Source organism: Limulus polyphemus, unplaced genomic scaffold (assembly GCF_000517525.1).
Source record: "Limulus polyphemus unplaced genomic scaffold, Limulus_polyphemus-2.1.2 Scaffold3021, whole genome shotgun sequence".
NCBI lineage: Eukaryota > Metazoa > Arthropoda > Merostomata > Xiphosura > Limulidae > Limulus > Limulus polyphemus.
The window spans coordinates 104967-125750 of NW_013668631.1; the positions used below are offsets into that span (position 1 = coordinate 104967).

Below are 20784 nucleotides of genomic sequence, written 5' to 3' on the forward strand. Positions count from 1 at the left end.
TGCCAGTAAACTTGTATGTTTGTGCCAGCTACATGGAGTGACAGTAAACTTGTATGTTTGTGCCAGCTACATGGAGTGACAGTAAATTTGCATGTTTGTGCCAGCTACATCAAATGACAGTAAACTTGTATGTTTGTGCCAGCTACATGGTGTGACAGTAAACTTGTATGTTTGTGCCAACTACATGGTGTGACAGTAAACTTGTATGTTTGTGCCAGCTACATGGAGGGCCAGTAAACTTGTATGTTTGTGCCAACTACATGGAGTGACAGTAAACTTGTATTTTTTGTAGGTTTACAATTTAATCTTTTGGATTGTGTGAATCCTGGCAGCGAGAATTGTGAGAAAACATTTAAAATCTAGTCTGAAAGCTGCAAAAACAATCTCATAAAGTGAATCTTACAATGGCCTCGCATTTATAGGACTTTACTGTCAACACCGAATGCTAATTGGAAACGATATGCGCCATCAACCGCTACAAACAAAACAACGTATTGGTTTTGGTTGTTTTAGCGCACAGCACCTTGAAGAAGAATTTATGTTATAAAATTCCATAGCAGTCGTGACACAACGTTAGAGAAGCACGATTTCTTTTTTTAAAAAACATTAACAAATATACACATCCATATGTGCTGTATATGTTTTTTCGATAAAATAATGTTATCGCAGAAATAACGACCGAAAGCTAAGAGCTGGATTTTGTTATCACACCACTACTGATAAGAATTAAACGTAGATTACAGCAAGGGTTTACACTAATTAGGTTACTCCTTATATTTTCTCGTCCACACTTTTAGCGTACTCTTGTAGACAGTGTTTTCCAGCACTTAAGGCCTTTAAGCACATCTCTCTATCTACACTGTAGGTCAAATTAATATTTCTCATTCCACGTCCTGTAAAAAATTAAAGTTTCATTGTTATTGGCCCAAGATGCTTGTTTTGACTTATTACTTTAGCCCTCGAGTTTAAAGAGGTGAAGGTAAAGATACTTATCATGGAAATGCTCAACCTACAACTAACGTGTTCTGATGTTGCTTTCAGAATATTCTTGTAAAACTCCACAAGGACTGATAGACAATAGCAAATGAAACTGTTCAACAGCGCCCACCGCCTACTCCTGTCTGAACGAATAATGGAATTTGACCGTCACTCTTATAGTGTCAGATTCACAGTTTCAGCACGCTGACCACTAGATCATGCCCAAAATAGTGATGTTGCTAAATTCTGATACATAAATTCTTCTAGTCTGATTTAGACCGATATTGTCATACACTACTAGTAAAAGTTTCGTATCTGTTTCATAAACATGACCTCTAATTTGTTTAATACGAATAAGATATCAAAGCTACTGGTAATATAAATAGAAAAATCAAGTTTCTAATTTTTATAAGTATCAAGATTCTGTTGCGTCAAGTCTGTACACTCATTCAAACACGAGTTAAATAAGTATCAAGATTCTGTTGCGTCAAGCCTGTATACTCATTCAAACACGAGTTTATAAGTATTAAGATTCTGTTGCGTCAAGTCTGTATATTCATTCAAACACGTGTTTATATAAGTTTTAAGATTCTGTTGCGTCAAGTCTGTATACTCATTCAAACACGTGTCTATAAGTTTCAAGATTCTGTTGCGTCAAGTCTGTATACTCATTCAAACACGGATATATAAAATTGTTTTTTATTTTTGCTGAAGTAAAAATCACAAGATTTTTTTTTTACTCCTCTTCTTCCAAATCTTGCCTGTTTGAGTTATTAGAAATCATACTAGAAATTTTTCGGCCCAACTTGGGTGAATACTTCAATATTCGTTCTTTATTTTTTATTTTAATAAATATGTTTTCATCATCTCGATCCGACAACTAAACGTCCGACGTTATGATTAAGAATGGAGACAACTTTTCACGATATTAGTCGCGATATTACATGTATGGCTGATTAACTTCCACGTTTTCTAATCTAAAATAATACAGAAAATAAAAAAAAAGACACGAGTGGATAAATGGGCTTTGCTCGTTGTACAATATTCACATTATATTAAAAAGTTACTCAAGGCCTAATGTCAATAAACTAAATATTTTAGTTAAGTATTTCGTCATGAAGCTGAAATTGCTACAAAAGCATAATATGAAATTAGAAACCAGATTGTCCAACGCTACAAAAGTATAATGTAAAACTATAGACCAGATTGTCCAACACTACAAAAGTATAATGTAAAACTATAGACCAGATTGTCCAACGCTACAAAAGCATAATGTAAAACTAAAGACCAGATTGTTCAACGCTACAAAAGCATAATATGAAATTAGAAACCAGATTGTCCAAAAGTATAATGTAAAACTATAGACCGGATAGTTCAATGCTACTAAAGCATAATGTAAAACTAAAGACCAGATTGTTCAACGCTACAAAAGCATAATGTAAAACTAAAGACCGGATAGTTCAATGCTACTAAAGCATAATGTAAAACTAAAGACCAGTCTCACGTTGTGTTGTGTTTCTAGTTTCTCTTCTGATAGTTTGTTCTATTGACTGTGGTTTTTCACTAACTTTTTAACGACTATACACGATATTGTTATCCTATTACAATGAAGGTTAGATATGATATCACTGGAAAATTAGAGACGAAGTTTTTACAAACGTGCGACTTTGTTGTTAAATATAAAGCTAAGCAAAGGGTTGAGTGTGCTGTGCCCACTACGGGGATCCCCGAATGTTATCGTTATAAACTTTTAAATTTATCACTGAGCCGCCAGGGGCTACAAACATACAACTGGTTAAATACAATTACTAATACTGCTAAGCTTTCAAAGATATTACACCAAAGCCTGAAACAGGTTTAAAACAAATTGTGAAACATATTTAAAACACAATATGAAACAGGTTTAAAACACACAATGAAAAAGATTTAAAACACACTATTAAACATTTTTAAAACACGTTGTAAAACAGATTTAAAACACACAATGAAAAAGGTTTAAATACACTATGAAACATGTTTAAAACACACTATGAAATATGTTTAAAACACACTGTAAAAAAGGCTTAACACACAGTATGAAATGGGTTTAAATCACACCAAGAAACAGGTTTAAAACACACCAGCCCCCCCAATGGCACAGCGGTATGTCTGCGGACTTACAACGCAAGAATCCGGGTTTCGATATCCGTGGTGAGCAGAGCACAGACAGCCCATTGTGTAGCTTTGTGCTTAATTAAAAAAAACAACACACACACCATACAAAGTGGAGTTAAATATAATGAAAGTACACCGATGACTTATTTTTTCACTGGAAATGAAACTGAACCAGAACTCTGGAAAACTTCTTCTTTAGGTGATCAAAAAATGTTTTTTTTTTAGTTGTTGACGTTACACGATAGAAACAAACATTTTATCAGAACTATTTAATTTACGAACGATGTTCTCGATATAAGAAAATCGACAAAACAACCTTTTAAACCAAATATATTTTACAATTGTAAAGGATTAATGAGCAGTATATTTAAGTGAAAAAAAAACAACTCGTGAAAGCACGTAATTACCGAGAAATATCTTTAAAATTAATTTATTTTTAACACTAAACAAAAATAAGCAAAGAAATAATTACTAATAAAGCATTTGTACAATTTCCCAAGTAAACGTTTTGCTTCGTAAGATAATTATTAAGAGAGAGAGAAAATAAAATAATTTTTAAAGAAAGAGGATCATCTTAGATATCCGTGTTCTTTAAATCACACTGATATCAAAGATTTTTCTAAGAATCTGTTCTTCGTAATCTTAGGGTGAATGGTAGATAGTGAGAGATACTCACCATCTGTTGAGGACAACAAAACGTTCCGTGCAAATGTTAATCCTACAAAGATATACACGCAAGGAAAAAGTGGTAAAGTGTGTAATATATTTAGATTTATGTCATCCAATAAGTTTTTCTAGGAAGTGAACTCATTGCTTTTTTTTTTGTTGTTGTTTTTATTGTCGTAGCACGATTGGAAAGCTAGGTGTCACTATAGTTGTCTTCACAAAAGTGTGAGTGTTTATCACAGGAAAACAAGAAGAAAGAAACTATACTTGTAAGAATTAACAAACTTTGAAGACTCGAAAAAGCAACACTAAGTGAAGAAAATGTTCTAATAACATATTGATGAACGTACATAACAATACAACTACTATATTGATTAAAACAAAAAATTATTTAAGAAAACAACTATCGCCAAGAGGTGGCGCTACATGAAAAAAATAAGGGAATATGCTGTTTACCTTGATAACATTATGACAGAGATTGGACACTTAGAGATAATGGCGTTAAACGCAACATTATGAATGGTAATAGTTGATAATTCAGTTCTTACAACACTACGTGATAAAAAGAAAGATACTGCTAAATCGTTTGTTGCCTGAGACTTACAGTCGCATACCAAGCAGGCAATTTGCATATAAGAGAAATACAATATAATTCCAATGCTGCCTATCTATAATCACAGTTTCTTTATTACATGTAGCTTACAATATATTAATCCTCATAAATGTCTAAAACTGACACTGACTCTTGAGGTTCACTCTCAACGTTATACGGTTTTTTTGTTTTGTTTCGCATAAAGCTATACAAGGGCTATCTAGAGGAAAGGCAGCCAGTCAGTAACACCCACCGCCAACTAACAGATTATGAAGTATCATGTGTGCCACGTGCTTTTATAATGTCACGTGTTGTTTAAGAACTAAAAGTGTCCACATGATTATCTACTCGAGATACATCAGTCCTGCTATTTTGTGTCTCCTGATAAGCAACTTTCAATCATGACTGATATGTTTTAACAGATAAATATTTCAATTGACGGTCCCCAGTAATCATTAGTAGCTTTATTCAACTTACCTTTTTTTGTTGTTTTTTAGTTCTAACATAATTTTATGGGTGCGTTTCGTTAGTGTACGTCAAATATTTAGAGGACAATTACATGCACTTTGATACTGAATAAAATCAACAGGTCTATATTAAATTGTGTATAACTTTACGTTCAGGTAATTCAATTAAAGTTAACAGATTAAGTTGGTAAGTCTGTAGGCTTATAATGCTAAAAATCGAATTTCGATACCCGTGATGGGCACAGCACAGATAGCCCACTGCGTAGCTTTGTGCTTAACTACAAACACCAGACAAACAATACCAGACTAAGTAACTTTTAGGATCTTGGTTCTCCAAGTTAACAATTGTGTTGATTTTCATAACCAAAGGTTCGATATGCAAGTTTTTGTTTGCTTAGAATCATAGGTCTTTGTTTTGGATTACTTATTATTTTTTATTGTATCGTACTAACTGCCCTCATGTTTTTAAACAATGAAGTCAGAAAACCACTGCATTGAAAGAGAGTACACGTTTTTATTTTTAAACGAATGATTGGTCGAACTGTTTTCAGCTCAACCTCTTGATAAACTTATTAGATGTTCACGTAATTCGTATCATTTTACAACATCCGTGTATGTTATAGGTATATAGTTCGCTCTGAAAGAACAATTATGATGAGAAAATAGCTTGAGATAAACAAAAGTTAAGAGCCGAAGCTAAAGATTAGAATACTGACTTGTTTTATTATTACATAACATACTGTCTCAACCAGTATCGTTCGTTCTTTTGTAATGCTGGACGTGTAATCATAACGATGGCGCCAAACTGACCGTACAGTAACAATTATTGTTGAACCAGAAAACAAACGGATTACATATCCTAAGTTCCATAAAACATTTTAAGGCTTATTACTTTTGTCTTCACAGACAGATAAATTTAGAAGTCACGCAATTATTCACAAAGAAAATTAAATCTGTGAGTTTTTTTTTTATAATATATATATATATATATTGTTATCCATGTGTCTTAATATTTCATGGTGCATGCTTGAAAATTCCATCAAAAGGATCGCCAACTGGTGGCTCAGTAGTAAGCTTGAGGGCTTTTAGCGCTGAAATTATATGTTCGAACCAGCAACACTAGTTTAGGTTTATTTTATCGTGTTGTGGTGGCGGAATATTCACAGAGGCATTACCACTAGTACAATTTCTGTAGTGTGTGTGCTGTCTGTCAGTAAGTCAGAAGACACTAAAATGACGTCACATAAGGGACGCTTAACGTTGCAATTTGTACTGTCGTGACGTCAGTAAATCGCGCGCATCTACATTAGAGTATCGTTTTACGTGATTTCTATATATGGCTATCATTTTAGATGTTTTCTCTATCTTTCTCTAAGTTTTAAAAAGCATTTACATAAGCCATTTGATACAACAACAATTTTAATGGTGTGTACACAACTTTTGCAGACTCGCGAAGAATGATTATAATTATTCACTTCATAAGGCATTAGAAATAGGTTTACTGCATTTCGAAACATCACATTCACGAGAAGAATTACGCACTCTGTAGGCTACAACACAGCATGACATAAGAACTTCTAAAGCAATAAATAAAAATATTTGTTACTCTTAATTTTGGTTTTTATTTACTCTTGAAACAGAACACTTTCGAGGACCCTGCTGAAGAACATCTAGCTATATATAGATATATATATTCACGAGACCCTTATGATAATAACATCATTTTATTAATGGAGTCTTACTTGAAATTTTAAGTTATTTTAGTAAAATAAATCCTAGGCCTGTTCTCTGTCTCCTTATATAATTTATTTTGCTTAATCGATTTTATTATAGGTGTTGTTGTTTTCTCAGTTTAATGACAAATATTTTTTTTTCACTATCTCTCTTTATTAAAAGTTTCTTCTCTACCACTGGTACTTCGATTTTCGCAAACACATTCTTTTGTTTTATTTTAGTTATTAATTCGAGTTGGTTTTTCACACAACATGGTGTGGAGTTTTGTCATTTGAAAATATAAACTTGATTTGAAATTATAAACTAGAAAAACAGGTTTGTTGTTCTTTTAAGAAACTGAATCAATTCCCTTGGGGAATAATCAACTGTCCCCGAAATCATATTAAGTTTCGAAGATTCTTATAGCCTTGTTAGGGTTATTGACTTCTAAAAACAAAAGTAAAAACTCTAAAGTGTTTCATCTGGTTCTGCAACTAGTTCAGAAATCCAAATAATTGCAAAATTACTTGCTTAAAAGGCAGTGAAAAGCCTAAACATTTGCCATTCACCATTTTTTTTTCTTTGTTGATTTGTAAACATCAGAAATGTGAATCTAGAACAAAATCAGAGACTTTATTATTCATTTACACTCGAAGTTTTATATCAGCAAATAGCCCAAAAGTGTTTTGACTAATGGATTTAAACCCAGAATCTAGAAACATGTTAAGGTTGGATATCACGTGATCATTCACGCTGAACTCACTGAATAAATCAACTCACCCACCTGGCGAGTATCGTCCTAACCCTCCAATTACAGCGACCAAGAAAGTAATAATTAAAACTCCCACTAGGGAGACGTTTTGATAGTTCTTGTGCCTAACTTCACGTAGTGTTTGTAGGAACATTCCTACGAAATAAGCAGGTATAAATAGAGCGATATTTGAAGGTCATTTCTGATATATATATTTTTATTATTATTAGACAATCTTGCATAGAAATAAAGCTACTGGTAAAAGGAATTTTTTGTTAGTATTCAGTCTATCAACTGATCTTTCGTATATGAAAAATTAAAGAATTATTATTCAAACAATCTGTAGAGACACGGATGATAAATACTTGAATTTTTCCATCTAAGAAAAACTTTGGTTAGCACATAATCTTTCTTGCAACCACTTTTGCATTTACTTCAGTGATCGTATTTTGTAGTATTTGAAATATCTCTTCAGCAGCATCTCTCCATTTGGTTTGTTTGTTCAGAAAAGAGTTGGCGGTGGATGCTGTTGACTAGCTGCTTTCCCTCTAGCCATTCAGTTCAAAATTAGGGACCGATACGGGCAGATGGGGCCCGGCACGACCAGGTGGTTAGGGCGCTCGACTCGCAATCTGAAGGTCGCGGATTCGAATCCCCGTCACACCAAACATGCTCGTCCTTTCAGCCGTGGGGGCGTTATAATGTACCGGTCAATCCCACTATTCGTTGGTAAAAGAGTAGCCCAAGAGTTGGCGGTGGGTGGTGATGACTATCTACCTTCCCTCTAGTCTTTCACTACTAAATTAGGGACAGCTAGCGCAGATAGCCCTCGTGTAGCTTTGCGCGAAATTCAAAACAAACAAACAAACGGTCAGATGGCCCCTTGTATAGCTGTGCACAAAATTCCAAAACAAACAAACATAAACAAATATAAAATCGTTTTTATATAAAGTATCTAGAAAGTATTGTTAACAACTGAATCAGTTTCTTTTGAGATTTTAAGTTAAATATTGACTGACACGATGTTTTTCAACACCTTTAAGAATCTTTGTATCTGTTAATATTCAATAATCGTCGTTGTAGAGAAAAAATCCAGAATCCTAATAAACGACAGGCTTTGTCAAACAATATGCTAGTTTAGCACAACTTTTAGGAAAATACACACAACAAGCTTGTTACATGAAAATCAATAAATAAATTATGAAATATTTTTTTATTAATATCTGAAAAAAATATGAATTGAGCTTAAAATGTAAAAAACAAACAAACAAACTATAAATTAGTTATTGTAACACCTTCCCTATACCCTCGACACGGAACTATTTTATATGTAAATATACAGGGGGTTGAATTCGTTTAATTAAAATGACTTTGAAAATGCAGTTCAGCAAGTCACGTGACAACCACAGCCAATATAAAGTCGCGGTGGAACTACATTTTGAAATTGTTTGGCGTTGCTACCGAAATTTGATCGCTTTTGGTAAGGATATGTAACAGCTCTTTCCGACTCCAAATATTTATACACTCAAGTCACAAAGATGTGTTCAGATCGGGAATTTATAATTTCTAGGACTGTATGCATCTGTCGTATTTAATGACATTGGGAAACAAAGGAACGTAGATCAACGTGGGATACCAGAACCATGCAGAAAGAGATCTACAACAAGTCGTACTACAGTCGTAGTAAGCAAAAAGCTGAGAATCCACGATCAGAAAGGTCAATGGCGAAAGCCTTCCACGTGACCCATGCAACAGTACGTAAAGTAATAAAGAAGGATCTCTGTCTGAAAAGTGACACACGTCACGTGTATACGAGTTGGTTCTACGACACATCTGTTAAACTGTCGCATATCTCAAGCAGCTAGAGAATGAAACGGGTATTCATTGCTATTTCATACAGAGACACACTGAGCAATTCACTATTGGACTTTTGTGCGATCAGACAGTTGAAAAGGGCGATGGGAAACCGTAACCCTCGTACACTACATGGCTTATAGAAAGCACTTAGAGAGGATGGGTGTGCTTTGAACGTGACAGCCTTAGGACGGAGTATTTTGCAATGGAAACTACGCTGCAGGTTATTTTCAAAGTGCACGATCGCCAAAGCATGACAAGACGTAGCGATATGGAATGTAACTACTGGCTAAATTCCCAAGTTGTTCTTATATAACGTACTCGTTTTATTTAGATACATTCATGTGTGTGTGTGTGTGTTTATAAATATATATACATCAAAACTTTAGCCAAGTTTGTAAAGAAGTTACAGTTCTGATCTATGCCTAAAGCTAATTAATAAATGTTTATTATATCTACAGATTTTGATAACAAAGTTGGCAGGTAAGCTATTCGAAACACACGTTCAAAACAATCCACAAGAAAGAGATTTGTAACATCTACCCTAACACATTCCAACAACGTATTGTAATCCTTATATCCTTGATTGACAAATGAGGTATTGGAAAATAGCAATTTTACAGAAGTTCAGACAGAACAAACAACTGCATATTTTATGAACCAATTCCCATAACTTGTTTATAAAACATTCAGTAAGTGCCGATTTTAGGCCATGTGTTTCTCATTTGTAGTAAAAAATATAACATTTCGAGTAGAACAATCAAAACAAACAAATGATAATGATTGTTAAAATCTCAAAAACTTTTTATCTCTGGTCTGTTATGTAACAACAAAAGACATACTGAAAGTAATATAAACCTCGAGTTAAACAATCATAAATCCAGGAATAACTTCTTCAGCTGTTTTCTGGTATAGAACGATTAAAACTACTTTTTTTAAATTTTAGTTAGGCTAAAAATCCCATTTAAAATTCCAGTTCTTCTTCAATATACTGATTGTTTCCCAAGATAATTGACAGGTCATAGCCCTTATCAGTAAAGTAATATTGTAGCTAGAGGGAAAGGGACATACCAAAACCCCAGACCTGATAAGGTAACAACTCATGCGTTTCATATCACTAGATAAGGGATTTCATATAAAGTCTAAAGACTTCTGGTGCTTATTTTGTATTCTTCAAAGAAATGGAATGCTATGACAATGAAATTCGTCATTAGTAACTATGACTCATTTTATTATTTTTATAATAATAGTATAAGATTATTTTGCTATCAGCCTGAAATCCAGCATATGCACGATCTCATTTTAGAGAAACATGCATTTTTAGACTTACTGAATGATCCACTGGAAGCTGCGTTTTCTAAATCACGATTCGAACCAGTTTGGCAAATTTTGTTCAGAATAACAACAACAACAAAAAAAAACATCTTAGTGTTATTTTTACATCCACTGGCAAATATAACTAGAATTACCAGGCTGATCTCTAAAGACGCAGATTCTCCGTTAGTTAACACGAGAAATGCCGTAAGATGTCGTCACGAAATGCTTTAAATTCATATCTGTTTTAAAACCCACATCTCTACCAATAGTTTTAGAAGAGTAATAAAACGGTAGCTTAGTCAAACGATGGGCAATAAAATTTTAATTAGGTCTTCATTTCAAGAGTCAAAAACGAAATAACCTTACTCTTCCATCCCTTGCATTTTTTATAAACTTTTGTAACAGACCCTCAAGAAAACATGGTTTTATTAAAAGACGATGTCCAAGGACCAACCGATACTTACAAAAGATAAGCATATAAAAACAATCATTATAAATCATGTCTTGTTTTTGGAACATGTAAAATTTTATTTCTTTTGTGTGGATGTATATATATATATAAACTTATGTTTGTTATCTCACAATTAAAATTATTATGAAAAATGTTTTAGGCTTAAGTAAAGTAAGATTGTGTATTTGATTTATTTATTCGAGTAATGTTTTATAATTAGATTTAAATTCCAGCAAACTTAATGTTTTCTTTTTTGGGGGGAGGAGGTAAGGGGGTCAGAAATCAGTATTTCATTCAGACAGAATCCTTGCGAGGACGTTAAGTCCTACCAGTTTTATCATGGTGTTAATGAAGAGGTGACATTTAAAAAAAGAATAGGTACTTTAATTTTAAATTGGATCTTAGTCCCCGAATCAAATAAATGCTCAAAGCTGTACAAAAGTATGGGCTATATATATATTCTACATTTTCAACAGTTTTGAAAAAAAAGAAATAATATTACTCCAATTTTAAAATAAGAATTCAAACATAAAAAACAGCAGCATATTTCATAGATGACTCAATAATAACGCTCTAGGATACCTAATATGGATCAGTGGATTAGATACTACAAATAATCTATATAAATTGTTATGGATTAGTTACTACAAATAATCTATAAATTGTTATGGATTAGTTACTACAAATAATCTGTATTAATTGTTATGGATTACTTACTACAAATAATCTATATAAATTGTTATGTATTAGTTACTACAAATAATCTATATAAATTGTTATGTATTAGTTATTACAAATAATCTATATAAGTTGTTATGGATTAGTTACTACAAATAATCTATATAAATTGTTATGTATTAGTTACTACAAATAATCTATATAAATTGTTATGTATTAGTTATTACAAATAATCTATATAAGTTGCTTTGGATTAGTTACTACAAATAATCTATATAAATTGTTATGTATTAGTTATTACAAATAATCTGTATAAATTGTTATGTATTAGTTATTACAAATAATCTATATAAATTGTTATGGATTAGCTACTACAAATAATCTATATAAGTTGTTATGGATTAGTTATTACAAATAATCTATATAAATTGTTAGGGTTAGTTAATACAAGTAAGTTTTATATATTGTTAGGAATTAATTTCTATAAATAAGCTATATAAATTGTTGAGGATCAGTTATTACAAATATATAAAATGATTTGTTAAGGAGTAGTTACTACAAATATATTATATTTATTGTTAAGGAGTAGTTACTACAAATAAACTATTAATGAAGTGAACTATAGTATTATATATTGATCTCTTCTCGTGGGCTTCACTATTTCTACGGATAATCACTGTTATAAGCAAGCTTCACTTCTGATGAGCTACGCAACTTGTTATAAATCAATCAGACGCTCTTGATCAGCTATAGTAGTTTCTAATGATTAGTCACTACTTATCAGCTACAGTTGTAGTTAATAGTGAGTCGTTATTTATCAGCTACAATAGTTGCTAATATTCAGTCGTTATTTATCAGCTACAGTAATTGCTAATATTTAGTTGTTATTTATTAGCTACGGTAATTTCTAATATTCAGTCGTTATTTATCAGCTACAGTAGTTGCTAATATTCAGTTGTTATTTATCAGCTACAGTAGTTGCTAATATTCAGTTCGTTATTTATCAGCTACAGTAATTGCTAATATTCAGTCGTTATTTTTCAGCTACAGTAATTGCTAATATTCAGTCGTTATTTTTCAGCTACAGTAATTGCTAATATTCAGTCGTTATTTATCAGCTACAGTAATTGCCAATATTCAGTCGTTATTTTATCAGCTACAATAATTGCTAATATTCATTCGTTATTTATTAGCTACAGTAATTGCTAATATTCAGTCGTTATTTTTCAGCTACAGTAATTGCTAATATTCAGTCGTTATTTTTCAGCAACAGTAATTGCTAATGATCAATCGCTATATATTTTTCTTCAATAGTTACTTTGGATGAGTCGCTCACTATTCATGAGTTGCACTACTTGGTATGGGAAGCTAGGCCAGTTATGAAGGTAGTACAGAGATCTGAATTTATAATTTCAAGTTTTTTGGACCTGGGAGCCATATCTGAACTTTAAAGATAACAAGGAGTACATACATTCCAACACAAGGATTGATTACGTAGGTACCACCCTCCAAACTGGCCTCGGGGGCGTTGAAACTGAGACGGCCCCTCTCTAACTCCTGACGCATAAGCGGCAGAAAGGCGTGTCGAAGGGCTTTCTCGTTCTCCAGTCTCATTCCTTATTAATAACATGCTACAGAAGGCAAATTATCCTAAGATGTCATACTTCGCTGCTCTGAAAATAACCTTTGTTCATGATAAATACACTTCCACCGTTCCCTTACCTTTAGAGAGTAAGACAACGAACAATGACATAAATGATATATAAACAAAGTAGAAACGCTTACATCATTTTACCATCACTTACTGATGTTTATTAATTCCACCTAGTTAATTTTTATCTGCTGGCCTAAAAAATCCTTTGTTCAAATAGATTTAGGCCAAAAAGAAAAAGTATCCATTCATAATAACAAACGGTTTATTACTGCAAACAATGATTTATGTGTGGTCTAGAAAAACAACAAGAAACAACTCGTACATTTCTTTTATATTAAATACCATAATGAGACAATGCTAACATCGTTTGCGGGAACACCAGTGAAACACGTTATCCAGGATATTTCAATAGCAGCTATCTTTATATAACCACCGAAAATGCTCGCCATTTCAGCCATGGGAGCGTTATAATGTGACTGACAATCCCACTATTCATTGCTAAAAGAGTAGCCAAGAGTTGGCGGTAGGTGGTGTTGACTAGCTTCCTTTCCGCTAGTCTATCATTGCTAAATTACACAGCACTCGAGTAGCTTTGCGCGAACTCCAAAAACAAACAAACAAGCCTTATATAATCACTAAAGTAGTTAGAAGAACAGAGCACACTCCAAAGATATTCCTTTCTGCATAAGGGGTGAGTTCATGGATGACAACTTTCCGAAATCGATCGGGTCGATGAGTCTTCCTAACTGTGACAATCATATTTATAATACTGATGTTTAAATATGTAAATAAAACAAAGATATCTTGCACATTAAATCCCCAAAACAGTGATTTTTTGTTCTCTATTTTTTAAACTTCGTTTTTCATATTTTCTTTGTTTGTTTGTTTGTTGTTAAACCTAAAGCTACACAATGAGCTATCTGTAATGTGCCCACCATGGGTATAGAAGCCTGGTTTTAGCCTTCAGACTTACCGCTGAGCCACCGAGGGCCGTATTTTTAGCGGTTTTTAACTTTTTCTATAATAATGATGTTTATTTGCTAAGAAACAGACCATGTAAAGAAATTCAGTTATCTCAGTCCACTTTAAGTTAGATGATGTGCCAAAATACAGGTTTATCTGACTGATATATATGTTGTATATGTTTATATGTATATATATATATTACTTGGCGAGTAGAGTTTTTTTGTTGAATTTCGCGCAAAACTACAAGAGGGCTAATTTTGCTAACTGTTCCTAATTTTGAAGTGGTAGACTAGAGGTTCGAAGCTTGTCAAAATAATCCATTGCCAGCTCTACTCGAATAGGGGGAGTTGACCCTCATTCTCAAAAGTTCCAAAGTTTAGGGCACGTTTTTTTTTCTTCAGCGGTAACGGGGCGCGAGCCATAAAATCTAGAATGTACAGTCTGGCACAATAACATTTGGGCCACGCTCAACCCAGGAGAGTAGAGAAAAATGAAATTAGGGGCTTAATATGCGAACGATTGAAAGTGACTCGAATTTGGTTATCTTTTCGTCAAAACATATTGGCTTGAGCAGTGAAAACCACTATAATATAGTTAGAACACTAGTAAATGTAAATAACAAGAAGTGTCCAAAACAATTATCGTTTTATGTACATAGAACACATGACGTCATCGATAGTAATATCACATTCATTCTTATAACTCCACCTTCGTTTGCTTGTGGATATTTTTAACACACAAACTAAAGCAATATTATAAACGTTTTTAAATTTTATTAAAAGTCACACCTTAATCTGGTATCCAAAAATGACTAAAGTAAAATTTATTAAACGCTTTTTCAATACTAATACTGATATCGGATTATTTTGCAATGTCTCTGATTTATCACCGCTCTGATTTCATCTCAATAAACGGTTTTGATTTATGAATGCCCTGGTTTCATGTCAATAAAACGCTCTGATTTCATCTTAATACATGGCTATGATTTATCAACGCACTGATTTCATGTCAATAAAACGCTCTGATTTACCAACGCCCTGGTTTTATGTCAATAAAATGCTCTGATTCATGAACGGCATTGTTTCATCTCAATAAAACGCTCTGGCTTCAATTAATAAATGGCTCTGATTTACCAAAGCCTTTGTTTCATGTCAATAAAATGTTCTGATTTACCAATCCCCTGGTTTCATGTCAATAAAACGCTCTCATTTACCAACAGCCTTGTTTTATGCCAATAAAATGTTCTGATTTACCAACGCTCTGTTTTCATCGCAATAAATACGCTTCGGTCTAAAGAGCGAAGAGCTTGCTGGATTCACCGTGTTTAATTGGCCACACATTTCTTGAAGAGAAGAAGATTGATGCATCCCTCCCAGACTACAACCCCATCGTGTATGTGATACTGTGGGCCGATTAAGAGTAATGTGTATACCTTTGGAAAGGGATCGCGCTTTGCCAGTTTTGGCAAAGCACATCACACAACTTAAAATTTCATTGCAGAGTTAATACAAAAAAAAGTGACTCAACTACGGTTTAGTGTTGTATACCAGTAAGTCTATACGGCAAGCCACAACGTATTAATTCAACGAGGAGCAGAACTTTCGACTACGAGTTGGATCAACCCCTTATGGCCCTGCAAGTCTATAATACGGGATCATAGCGTATTGACTCAACGTGTAGTAACTAATAAGGGTGCTGTAATTCTTGGTAAGCATATATAAGATAATTATAGCACTTAAAAACATCAGGCCCAGCGAGAATTATGACAGTCTTATTGGTTGCTTCGACAACACGTTGAGTCAATACATTACGACCCTGTTAACTACCGATTTACAGTATCATAACGTGTTGATCCAATACGTAGTCGATAACGTTTTGAATAAATATGATGTGGCCATGTATATGACATCGATCTACAGAGCCATAACGTGTTGATCTAACCCATTGTAGAGACATCATGTGATTGAAAACTATGTTATTATTGGCTTGTTTGGCAACGCGATGATCTTATACGTTATGGTCCTTATGGCTTGCCATACCAGTCTGATGATATCTTATACTGAGTACAGTGCCTACAACACGCCAAACGCGGTTAAAAAATCAAAAAATTTTGACAGGCCAGTTAGGAGCGAAGTGTTCATTTGTATTTAAAGAATTAAATACAATGTGGGTGTATTCAATATTTCTATCAGACCATGTATTTCTATCAACCTGTAACTGTGTTGATACAGTTGATGAAATGATGTCACTTATATATACTTGGAATATGCAATACTGACAAAAGTATACCACTCACTTGTTCTGGTTTTAGGCCTGGAGGTACCCAAGTATATTCCTCCAATGCGCAACCACTGTCGTCATCGGATTGGGATTGACGTTGTTGTGCCTCATTGCTACTGCCAAACGGCAGCGCCATCTTGTGGGTAATGCGTTCAGTTTCCGCCATGCTAATAGAGGTCATGGCGCCCCCATGGTCCTCCCGGGAACACTTGCAATTCCTGCAGACTTTTCTATAGATAAAAGAAAATATAGTTTATTAATGATTATATTTTTCAGTCATACTATATATATATATATACCTATCTGATACTTAAATCTCCCGGCCAAGCTGTTGATCAGTAGGGCACCTAAAAAATTAGTTTTTGTAGCAATAGCCTACAGAATTTATCTAACGAGAGACAAGCCTAAATTTTCATGGGTTGCGGAGTGATATTGTGTTTTTAGTTAAAGGTAGATGATACATGTCGCATGTCTGCTCAGTTCTAACTTTTCCAACATGATTGTACATGGGCTTTGGATTCTCAAGAGTTTCTGAGTTGGATTGACATTGTATAAGGTTAGATTAAATCTAAATGTTATATATCCCTTCAGATCTAACCTGGTTCTATAGATTTCTAAGTAGCTATAATTATCATATTTTCTTCTTCACGGACTATGCAAAAGAGACATCTGATGATCTGAAATACAAGTGATTGAGTGGTCTTTCAAAGTGTTCTGAGTATAAAGTGAATTTGATTTCAAACCAATATCAAAATTGCTCAAATACCTGAACAAAGCAGACAATCGCTCATGAGTAAGTAATCACTATCGTTTGATTCTGGCTAGTCGAAATTGTATGGTACCTGCTCAGAGACTGATTCAGCCGTTCAAAGCCATAAGTGGACGTTATGTCAATGTATGGCCAATTAGAAACAAAGGGTGCCAAGAGTACAACCAGTGAACGAACACCATGTGGAGAAGTATTCTTTTTTTACAGATGAGTTTTTCTTTACCCTGCAGCCAGGTAACAAATTTAAATTAATCTGGATAGAACTTGTAACCAGAACCAACCACATATTCATAAAAGAAAATGGCGCATGTGGCTGTAGCGGAAATGTTGTAAGAGTAAGTAGCATTGGTGGATACCGACTTTTTACATTCTGTGAATTGGCACCATCAATACTACACACTATGTGATGCACATCCCACAGACCTCTGTGCTTCACATTATTGGTGCAAATGGCCCCGTCTTCGGTCTAAGGAGTGATGATGCTTGTTGAATACACCGTGTTTAATTGGCCAATACATTTCTTGAAGAGAAGAAGGTTGACGCATTCCTCTCAGACTACAACCCATCGTGCACTTTTGCATGCCCTTGGGTGACATGTCGCATCCTGCAGATAGACTCCAGACAAGAAAAATGCCCAGTAAACAGCATTTTTAAAGAAGTGATTGAGGATACCTTAGCATCTGACTTTAAGCATGCAAAATTGGTGCTAAGCTGCCTTTGTCGTTTCTGCTGACCATATTCCATATTGAAATGAAATATAAACTACAGATGTGTACATACATCTATACTAAATGTTTATTAACGAGCGTGTGGCTGAATTACCAATAACTTGCACTTCAGATCACACAGCAGAACATCAGATGCCTAATTAGCGTAAACATTAACTGGGAGAGATTAATATTTTCGTAACAATGTCACAGCTGAAATACTACAAATTTCGATTATCTTTTACTGAGTCACCCTGGACGCTCAAAACCACAGTAAATCACTGGGTCACCCTGGACGCTCAAAACCACAGTAAATCACTGGGTCACCCTGGATGCTCAAAACCACAGTAAGTCACTGAGTCACCCTGAACGCTCAAAACCACAGTAAATCACTGGGTCACCCTGGACGCTCAAAACCACAGCAAATCACTGGGTCACTCTGCGCGCTCAAAATCACAGTAAATCACTGGGTCACCTTGGACGCTCAAAACCACAGTAAATCACTGAGTTACCCTGGACGCTCAAAATTACAGTAAGTCACGCGAGTCACTCTGCGCGTTCAAAATCACGCGAGTTACCCTGGACGCTCAAAATCATAGTAAATCACGCGAGTCAACTTGGACGCTCAAAACCACAGCATATCACGCGAGTTACCTAGGACGCTCAAAACCACAGTAAATCACTGATTCACCCTGGACGCTCAAAATTACAGTAAGTCACGCGAGTCACTCTGCGCGTTCAAAATCACGCGAGTTACCCTGGACGCTCAAAACCACAGCATATCACGCGAGTCACCTAGGACGCTCAAAATTATAGTAAATCACGTGAGTCACCCTACAAGCTCAAAATCAGGTTCATAGCAAAATGCACATAGATTTTTAACCTAAAAATATATCATTCAAAGCCTTATATAAAATATAAAATCAAATGGTATTATCCTTATATTTTAAACCTTCTTCAATTTAAGAAGGATGATCATGTGATAGAAGAGTTGAATATCATAAGACGTCAATTAATAAGATATCTTGTTTGTATACAGTCACCGTGCTCTTATAGTAACACATGAATGTGTATTTACATTGTCAGTGTTCTTGTATTAATATTTGGATATTTGTATATATAGCGTTACTGTTTTCGAGTATCAATAAACGTGCTTATATGTGCGTGTGTGTTCACTCTTCCTTTGTTCGACAAGTGATATATGTATGTTCCAGTAGACTATCACTGTGTTTCGTAATAATAAACGTTTCAGCAGGCTGTCACTGTACTTAGTAATAATACATGTGTGTTTCACTAGACTGTCATTGTGTATAGTAATACTACATCTATATGTATATGCACAATAATAAAAATACCGTTCTTGCAAATCGTGTTCTTATTATAAAATTAAAACAAAAGCCGTCCACGTACCCCAAACAATATAATCAAGAATCATTTCCGTCTGGAAAAGCAGCACAAATCACGTGTACACAAATTGCTTCCTGGATATATACGTTCAATCGTCACATACGTCAAACAGCTGGAAAACGAAACGGTGTTCATGCTATTCCATACGAAGACATACTCATCAAGTCACCAGACGAAGTGCCTATGAGCTTCTATGTGATCGTATTATTGAAACTGGTGCTAGCAAACAATTGTACTTGTAATAGATGGATTATAGAAAGCATGCAAGGAGGAGTAGCGTGCCTCAGACATGACAGCCTTATGATGGAGCCTTTTGCAAATGAAGCTATGCAATATTGACGACCACAACGACGCTGTGAAGCTTCAAAATCGTACTCAACTTCTGCAGTCTTGCAAAATTCGAATTCTAAATTTTTCAGACTCTGCATAAGTATGATTACTATCATTAATACAGTTTTTCTCATAAAATCACTACAATAGACGACTGAAATTACACTTTCAAGCACTTTTGTTTCAAAGTTATAAAAATGGCGATACGCGAGTTTTTAAATGTTTAGTTTTTATAATAACCATTATTTTTACTTTTTAAATATAGAACAGATTATTGGAACTCTTAAAACTAACTATATCTTTGCTAGTTAGTGAAATAACTTGTTTTATTTATATGTATTCATTTATCTATTTATTTATTACAGTTTTACGATAAGTCTCAGCACAAGTGCCCAAAGTAAAACTCAGTTAATAAGTTAGTATCGCTATGGCGCGTCCGCGTATTCGTAATTAAATATTAAAATCACTTTAGTTAAAAACACTAAAAATAAACTTGATTTGTTGGTATTCTTAAATTACCAATTTTACATCTTACAGTAATAATCAAATTGAATTTCCTTATTAATATTTTAAAGCAACAAGAAAATCTGCTACCAAAGATTGAGAAAACTGAAAATACAAGATCTCACAAGTCTTGAAGATGGCTTTAAAACAGACCCAAACAGTAATTGAACAAGGTATTCCTTGCCATGTGTGGTGGTGTTTATAGTCATTTTATCTCCTGGTAAGACAAGTTCTTAAAAAATATACAAATGTTTCACTAAAAACGTGAATAAAATCTCGTGTTTTGTTTTTTATTAAGACATATACATTGACTCAGACCGAAGAGTTTGTTAGTTAAACAGCCCCTGCATGACTGGCATTACTTGTATTCATTATGTCGAAATGTGTTTCTCAAACTCTGTGTGATCAGAAAATGTTCTTTTATTACCATTATTTCAGTAAGCTGTCATAAAGTTTGTGCTATAAAAAAATCACATATTCTATGAAGCACACTTACAATGCTGCAATAAATAAAACCGTTCTATCTATCTATCTACTGGGTTGGTT

General features: G+C 34.1%; 1 protein-coding gene across 1 annotated transcript in view; it reads right to left on the bottom strand.

Annotated features, from left to right (window-relative positions):
• Positions 1-16754, bottom strand: part of LOC106468481 (protein prickle-like) — a 78029-nt gene extending 61275 nt beyond the window's left edge. The window contains exon 1 of the mRNA XM_022396817.1: positions 16538-16754. Coding sequence (XP_022252525.1) covers positions 16538-16702 — 165 coding nt within the window. The 5' untranslated portion in view covers positions 16703-16754. The remainder of the gene's footprint in view (positions 1-16537) is intronic.
• Between the last annotated feature and the right edge of the window lie 4030 nt (positions 16755-20784).